The sequence below is a fragment of the Silurus aristotelis genome (assembly GCF_946808225.1).
Source record: "Silurus aristotelis genome assembly, chromosome: 12".
Lineage (NCBI taxonomy): Eukaryota > Metazoa > Chordata > Actinopteri > Siluriformes > Siluridae > Silurus > Silurus aristotelis.
In genome coordinates this window covers 3,185,213-3,192,712 of record NC_139585.1, presented here as the reverse complement: position 1 = coordinate 3,192,712, position 7,500 = coordinate 3,185,213, and the positions used below count along the sequence as shown (strand labels likewise).

The 7,500-nt window shown below is 40.4% G+C and overlaps 1 protein-coding gene and 1 long non-coding RNA gene across 12 annotated transcripts in view; one reads left to right on the top strand and one right to left on the bottom strand.

Annotated features, from left to right (window-relative positions):
* Positions 1-6,934, top strand: part of ablim2 (actin binding LIM protein family, member 2) — a 77,754-nt gene extending 70,820 nt beyond the window's left edge. For 9 of the 11 annotated variants that reach the window (XM_083557471.1, XM_083557481.1, XM_083557472.1 and 6 more), the window contains 4 exons: positions 118-176; positions 543-605; positions 1,053-1,133; positions 5,295-6,934. In XM_083557471.1, coding sequence (XP_083413597.1) covers positions 118-176; positions 543-605; positions 1,053-1,133; positions 5,295-5,408 — 317 coding nt within the window. In that variant the 3' untranslated portion in view covers positions 5,409-6,934. The remainder of the gene's footprint in view (positions 1-117; positions 177-542; positions 606-1,052; positions 1,134-5,294) is intronic. The other 2 variants (XM_083557479.1, XM_083557477.1) reach the window with 2 other exon arrangements.
* LOC310735036 overlaps positions 5,911-7,500 on the bottom strand; it is a 2,754-nt gene continuing 1,164 nt past the window's right edge. Inside the window, exon 2 of the long non-coding RNA XR_014536192.1 lies at positions 5,911-7,500. This exon is cut by the window's right edge and continues 660 nt beyond it. This is a non-coding gene — a long non-coding RNA (uncharacterized lncRNA).

Sequence of the window (7,500 nt, the reverse complement as noted above, 5' to 3'; positions counted from 1 at the left end):
TGAAAATTTTGTTTAAATACATATTTTCCCAGAATTCAGCTGCATTGATGGCTGATTGGTTTATTCCCCAGATTCTGATGTTTGATCTTAAACACAACGTTCTTGTATCTGTTCCAGATTTCCACTACAACAAATCTGCTTCACTCCCAGGCTACGGTCATAACGGCATCTACAAGGTAAACGACACACTTCTCTCATAGATCCTCACACACACACACACACACACACACACACACACACACACACACACACACACACACACACACACACACACACACAGCTTTGTATCTTTGTATCAGCTTTGTATCTTGTATACTAGCAAAAGTATTGGCGCCTGCTGAGTCCTGTCTTATATTGTTGTTTAGTAGCTGAGACACTGTATGTTGCATGTTGCTGTTGTTGTGATGTTTTAATTCAGGAAATTGAAGAGGAAGTTCTAGGAGAGGTTTAGGGGCTTTTCTTCTACACACTGGGTTACCGGACCGGACCGGACCGATCGCTTTCAATCGCTTTTTTATCTGTCATGTGTTTTTTTTTTGTAGGCTGCTGATCTTGATCTGGGAGAGGATGACCATCACTCCACCTGGGGGGCAATGAGAGGTAGAGTATTATTTATACAGTATATATAAAGCTACTCATTTATATATAATCATATAATAATATAAACTATAATTTGTATTTTGTAATTTTTTTCAAATATATATATATCTTTTAATGTTTAATGTTAACATGATTTTGAGGGGTGTTTGGCGGGAAAACTAAAATCTGTGTGTGTGTGTGTTTGTGTGTGTGTGTTTGTGTGTGTGTGTGTGTGTGTGTGTGTGTGTGTGTGTGTGTGTGCGTGTTTTAAATCTCATTCTCTTTCCCTCATGTCTGTTCTTCAGAGTATAAGGTAAGTTTGATTTGCATTGTAGAATTAGATTTATGTCAAAACAAAGTGTTGAGATAAGTGTTACTGAACTGTGTGTGTGTGTGTGTGTGTGTGTGTGTGTGTGTGTGTGTGTGTGTGTGTGTGTGTGTGTGTGTGTGTGTGTGTGTGTGTGTGTTTGCAGGTGTACCCGTACGACATGCTAGCTGTGGCACACAGAGTCAGAGTGAAGCTACCGTGTGATGTGGACCGCACCAGGCTGGAGGTACTGTTAAAGGAACACAAGAGCTTCCCATTTACATTTACATTACATCACTTCCTGTTTTTTGTGATAGCGAGGAGAAGGGTGACCTTGTCAATATATGGGGCATAGAAAGCAAACTCAGACATTGTAAATATACATTTAAAATTCATAATTGAATCCCTATAAGCTTCTGGAGACAGTGTTATGATTCGCGGTGGTTTTAGTTAGTCAGGTCTCGACTCAGCAACATTATACAGCAATAAAGCGAAATCTGCTGAGTACTGAATGTCCTGGATGAGCCATTTATCTCATCAATGAATCTTTTTCTTCTCACAAACATATTTCAGGATCACTGAGTCCTGACTTTAACCTCAGTGAAAGTCTTTAAGATGCGCTGGAGAAGAAAATTAACACTGACCATGTCCACGCAAAAAACGTGTTCGCTTGAAAACATTGTAGTTTTGTATAATGGATGGTAGAAACGAATGGCTTTGGACCCCGATCGAAGGAAGGTGGCAGTTCAGTGGTTAAGGCTCTGGGTTACTGATCAGAAGATCAGGGTTTCAAGATCCAGTGTCACCAAGTTGCCACTTTTGGTGCCCTTGAGCAAGGCCCTTAACCCTCAGTGCTGCATGTGACAAGTACCAAGACTTATTTAGGGTGGCCACCTTTAGCTCCGCCTCTTCCACACAGGCAAACTGCTATTGGTTAAAGTATCTCTGCTAATGGTCTGATATCGTTGCCTTGCTGGAACATACTTCTGGGACAAACCCGATTTGAAGAAATTGCCCTCCTTGTTTCGAAAGCGCACCATCATTCAAAGCACAGTATAATAACAGCCATAAAATATTTGATTGGTTCTGCTCAGAGATCATATTTCAGCATCCAGAGACACGCGACGCAAAGCCTCAGCCGTCCAAGAAACCCTGAGTCATCATACTGTCACGATTTATTACTTGGTCTCGTCCTTACTTCAGACCCGATCTCATAATCACGTTACATCTGTTTATGATGAAAAAAGGATTGAGACACCCGCCTTCTCCAGTTGTATGCGATTCTTCTCCAAACTGTTACCACAAAATTGGAGGCACACAATTGTATAGGATGTGTTTGGATGAAGCATGGAATTATTACTTCACCTAAACTAGGAGACCTAAACCTGTTCCGGGGCACAACGCCAGCTCCATGGAGATATGGTTTACATGGTTTGGAGTGGAAGATCTTGAGTTTCTCAGCTGACAGCTTCTCTGGTAGAACCCTCCACCCTCTTTGCTTCATTGAGGATTTTGCTAATTTGTTCTTGCCGTTGTTGATGTTTTCATCTCTGGTCTCACCAAGGACCTTTTAATAACGCTTTCAAGCATTCGACTAGAGAATCTAGATTTAGTCTATAGATTTAAAAAAATGAGCATCGGATGCAAGTCAGCATTTGTATGGTGATGCATCGTTTTAACATTTTAGCATTGGTATAAAAGTGATTTAAATATATGTGGAGAGTGAAACTGAATATTATAAATAATGTGCTCCAACTTTAAATAAGATCTGGAGATAATACCACAAGAGCAGAACGATTTGGAATCGTAAAGAGAGAGAGAAAGATGAGATGAGCCGTTCAATCCGCTGTGGCTGATGTACGAGTTTCACCTCCCCATGTTCAATAAAACCAAGTGTTGTGATCTCCTGAGCTCCTCATCAGTGTCCTGACTGCAGTGGTGATAAACCGATCGGCAGGACAAGGCTAAGAACCCACGACGAGCACGGCTCAAGAACATTGAAGCTAGCGTATAACATACTGTATATTACATACTGTATATATCATTATCAGTAGATGCGCTTTACATTTAATATTTAGAAAGTGAGAAATAATTTGTGACCAATATGTGATATGTAGATCGATTTCTCCTCGCTCAATTGTTTCTCTTAGCAACGCTGCTGCTACGTGAACATGACGTATCACAGCGCTACGGAGACTGAGACGTGTCCTGAGAGTCACATTGAATTGGATTGACATGGCAGAGGTACAGCTGTGTTAGAAGTCAGCAGGCACTTAAGTCACATTTTAATTTGCTGTCTGTCTGATGCAAAGTAATAAAAGTCAACCATCTGATTCCTTTTCAATCTCAGAGCATCATATTTTAGCCATTGAATCGCATTGTGTTGAATCGAATAAAAATCTGATCTCGCTGCATCGTAATAGCGGGGGGGAGGAGGTTGTGAAGGTTGTGAGATCACATCCCTGCAGCACCAAGCTCAAGCAAATCCCTGCTCAGGGATGATAAATAAGATAATTGTTAGTTGGTTTGGGTCGGGGGCCTCAACCAAACACCGTAAAAGCCGTAAACATGTGTTATTCCAACCACCTTCGAATAAGCATTACGAGCTGTAATAACACATTCCACGGTGTTCAAACACGAACCGCATGCACATCCGTGTTTATTCTTGAAAGGTGTGGGTTCTGCTAGACATCCAACTTCGCAGTCACTCATGAAATTTCATGATGTTTTCTCAAAAAAAACCCCTGAAGAGTAGCACAAGTACACTTATCAAAGTCATAACGCGAAACTCGGGAACAGATCAAGAGAAGATGCTCGGATATCCATGTCCATAGTGACTCAGCTGTTTTAGTTATAGCTGCGCAATAGAGGGTTAAGGGCCACGCGTCAAAGCCCAGCTTGGTGGTGCTGGGATTTGAACCCATGACCCTCCGATCAGAATTCCAACATCAAACGCCGATGTTGCAACAGTGCAGTCGGGTGGATTTGGTCAGGTGACACCAACTATCAGGAGCGACTAATAACCTCTCTGTGTTATTGGTGTGTGTGTTTAGTGTTAAACAGTCAGTGTGTGTGTGCGTGTGTATTTACAATGTGGTTAGTAAAGGAGTTTGGTCAGTTTGTTTTTCTTATGAAAGAGGATTTCGTCAGCCCCTCTGGAGAAAATGCTGCCGACACCCCGATGAGAATGACGAAAGTCTTTTGTGATTTCAGCGGGTTTCGTTTTTCTAGAGCTCCGTAAAAGCCACACGCATTTATTATTCCACCTCCTGCGGCCTGGACCAAGCTAACGAACTGAAGTGATGCCTCGAATTCAGTTCACATCCTGTAACCCTGACATGTTCACCCTCAGGGTTCTACACTTCCTCACATACACACACACACACACACACACACACACACACACACACACACACACACACACACACATGTTGGTGTGACCATCTTGTGCATTACTGTAGTTAAATAACAATTTTGTTGGCCTCATGATTTAAATAGAAAATAATTTATTTTACTCTGTGTGGACCAGACTAATGTCATTGGTAATGGCGACATCGAGCTATAAAACCACACACACACACACACACACACACACACACACACACACACACACACACACACACACACACACACATGTACAAGGCCGTGTGGACAGACTGCTGTCAGCGTCATCAAAGTCCACCATGTCATCAGTTCCACAATGGCATCCAGGCAGTGGTGATACACAAACCATGTACTTGAGTTAAAATACAGATAAAATGTGACTCCAGTAAAAGTGTCCCTTTAAACTTTTACTTGAGTTTTTGCCTTCAAATGTACTTAAGTATCCAAAGTACTGATTTATTATAATATAATGTTCCTATTATCATTTTTATCACAAGATTCTTTACTTAATCACCTCAGTTTATGTGTAAAGACTCGAATGTGACTCTCAGCACACTGATCTATTGAAAGGATAATATTAATGACTCAAACACTAATTGATTTCTATTAACGAGTTAAAAAAAATCTCACAAATGATCCCACGGTGGGGTGGTGAGTTCCAGTCTGGAGTTTTTTCATCATTTGTTCCTCTCTAAATGTTCTGCTTGATGTTGAACTGATGCTGAACTGTATGTTGGTGATCAGTAGATGCACCGAGCGCCGATCAGAACACGTGTAAAACAGAGCGTGCGCTCGATCCTGATTGGTGATTTGGTTTTTTTTACGTTTTTTTTCCTCATAAATAAAAAAGAACGACTGATTCGACTCACGTCGCTTCCTCTACTCGATTGGTGACTTTCTTTCTCTGTAGGCCAAAGACATCATCGAGACACACTGGAATCCCAAATTAACTTTTCTTTCTGTACAATTAGAATTATTTAATTGATTCGGTAAACAGGCCACACCCCTTTTTTTTGTTTTTCAGAGACACCTCTCTCCAGAGGAGTTCTTCCAGGTGTTTGGGATGACCATCGCCCAGTTCGACCGCTTGGCTCTGTGGAAGAGAAACGATCTGAAGAAAAAAGCTCGCCTGTTCTAACCAACATCATCGTCAGCGACACCATGGACACCATCACCATCACCACTATGACACCCCTGATTAAACTGAGGGAGAAACTAAACGAGAAACTTCTCCTCATTATATATAATATATATAGCCAGAGATATGAGAAAGTGTGAAAATACGTATATAAATATATACATATATACACATACATATATACACTTCCATTCTCCGTGCCTGCTGTCATAACGTTTGAGGGAGTGAAGGCGGAGTGTGTTCTGTAGGCCGTCTAATGCCGATAGCTTTCTGTGCAAATGCATAACATTATATATGTTCTGATGAAGAAGGAAGAGGATGTACGGTGCGAGTACGCCTCTCCTGCTCTCGGCTCTCGCAAAACCTTTCACATAACTGCAATAAGGATCTAAATGTGAGGTATTTACACACTGTATGGATTTCGTGTGTGTGTGTGTGTGTGTGTGTGTGTGTGTGTTTCAGAAAGCCCTTCATGCCCATTTTTTTATCCAGTCATTGTGGATTTTCTTTAGCAACCTGAAAAAACGAATAACGTTGGGAAAAAGGTCCGTGCATGTTGCATCTATTCCTTAATTGGTTCATTGGAAGACGAAAACGTCAATTGCGACACCTTCGTTCCTTATTTTAATTTAATATCAATAGCAGAAGAAGGAAAAAAGAAAAATGACTCAATTATTTTCTCTTCGTTCAATCAAATAGAATGTATATATGATTCAAATCTCACAACTTAAGACACGATCAATGCCCTAAAGTTTACAATATTCCAAATCCAACATCCAATCAAGCATCCAATCGTAACCTGGAAGTAAAAGGGAATTTTTGTTTTGAGATCATCCCGATCTAACATCCAATCTAACATCCAATCTAATGTCCAGACGGTTTCCTATTTCCTGTCCCTCTGTCTGTGCATATAAAAAGCACCTAGTGATCCATATGAACTTTAGAGTGAAGCCAGAATGTCAGATGAAGCCACGGATGGATTCTGCGCTGACGGTTGATCGGTTCTCTTACATCCAGATTTCCACACAGCCAGAGAACTCAAACGTCTACATTGTCTACATTTTGGGCAAAAAAATGGTTTAAACAATTATTTGATGCCTTGTTTTTTTTATTTTTCGAAACAAACAAACCAAAAAAACGAATGAACGCAACATTCGCAGACCCACTTTACTCATAGGGTTTATATTTAACGTATTTTTTTTATATACCTATCTTTTTTTTCTTCATTACATTTTGGTTGAACTCGTCCACAATCCTCTAGAATTCGGAAATCTAAATGTAGAAATCTTAGAAACCGAAAAAAAATGCTTACAGGGAGCTAAATAAACAAGACGTGATGGTGACGTGCAGCCTGCATAAAATCTAGCAGTAATGCAGCTCAGCCACTGCAGACACACGCAAACAGCCCTTTTACAGGGTGCCATTACTTTTAAACAGCTGCTGCTTATATGAAAACTCTGAACTCTGATCTGGATCACAGTGGTAATGTTTCACAGCCAAGATATATATATATATATATAATTTTTTTTTTTCTTTTTTTTACACACACTACATGGCCAAAAGTATTGGGACACATCAATTTTTCCAGCCATTTGCGCTTCTTTATAAAACTGTTTCCACAAAGTCAGAAGACACACACTTTATTATATGATTAAAAGTTTTTGGATGCAGGAGCATAACATTTTTCCTCCACTTGCACTAGGAGACCCAAAACCTGTTCCAGCATGACACTTGTGCACAAAGCCTTCTCCATGACTATATGCTTTCATGGGATGGAGTGAAAGATCTCCTGCTATACATCTCCAAAATTATTTAATGAAGATGAACACTGACCACACCCCAGGCCTCCTCACCTCAATTTTCCTTCATCAGCACCTGACTTTAGTAACACCCTTGCGGCTGAATGAACCCCCACAAAATCACAAAAAACAACATCTTCCCAAATAATTGGTGCTTCTTATAACAGCAAATGTGGAATACGGTTTCCTTTTTAAAAAAAAAAAGCACATCAATCTTATGGTCACGTGTCCACAAACTTTTGGCCGTATAGTTCATATTCTAAAATGCACTCTGTAGCCTCTTTGAAATAGAT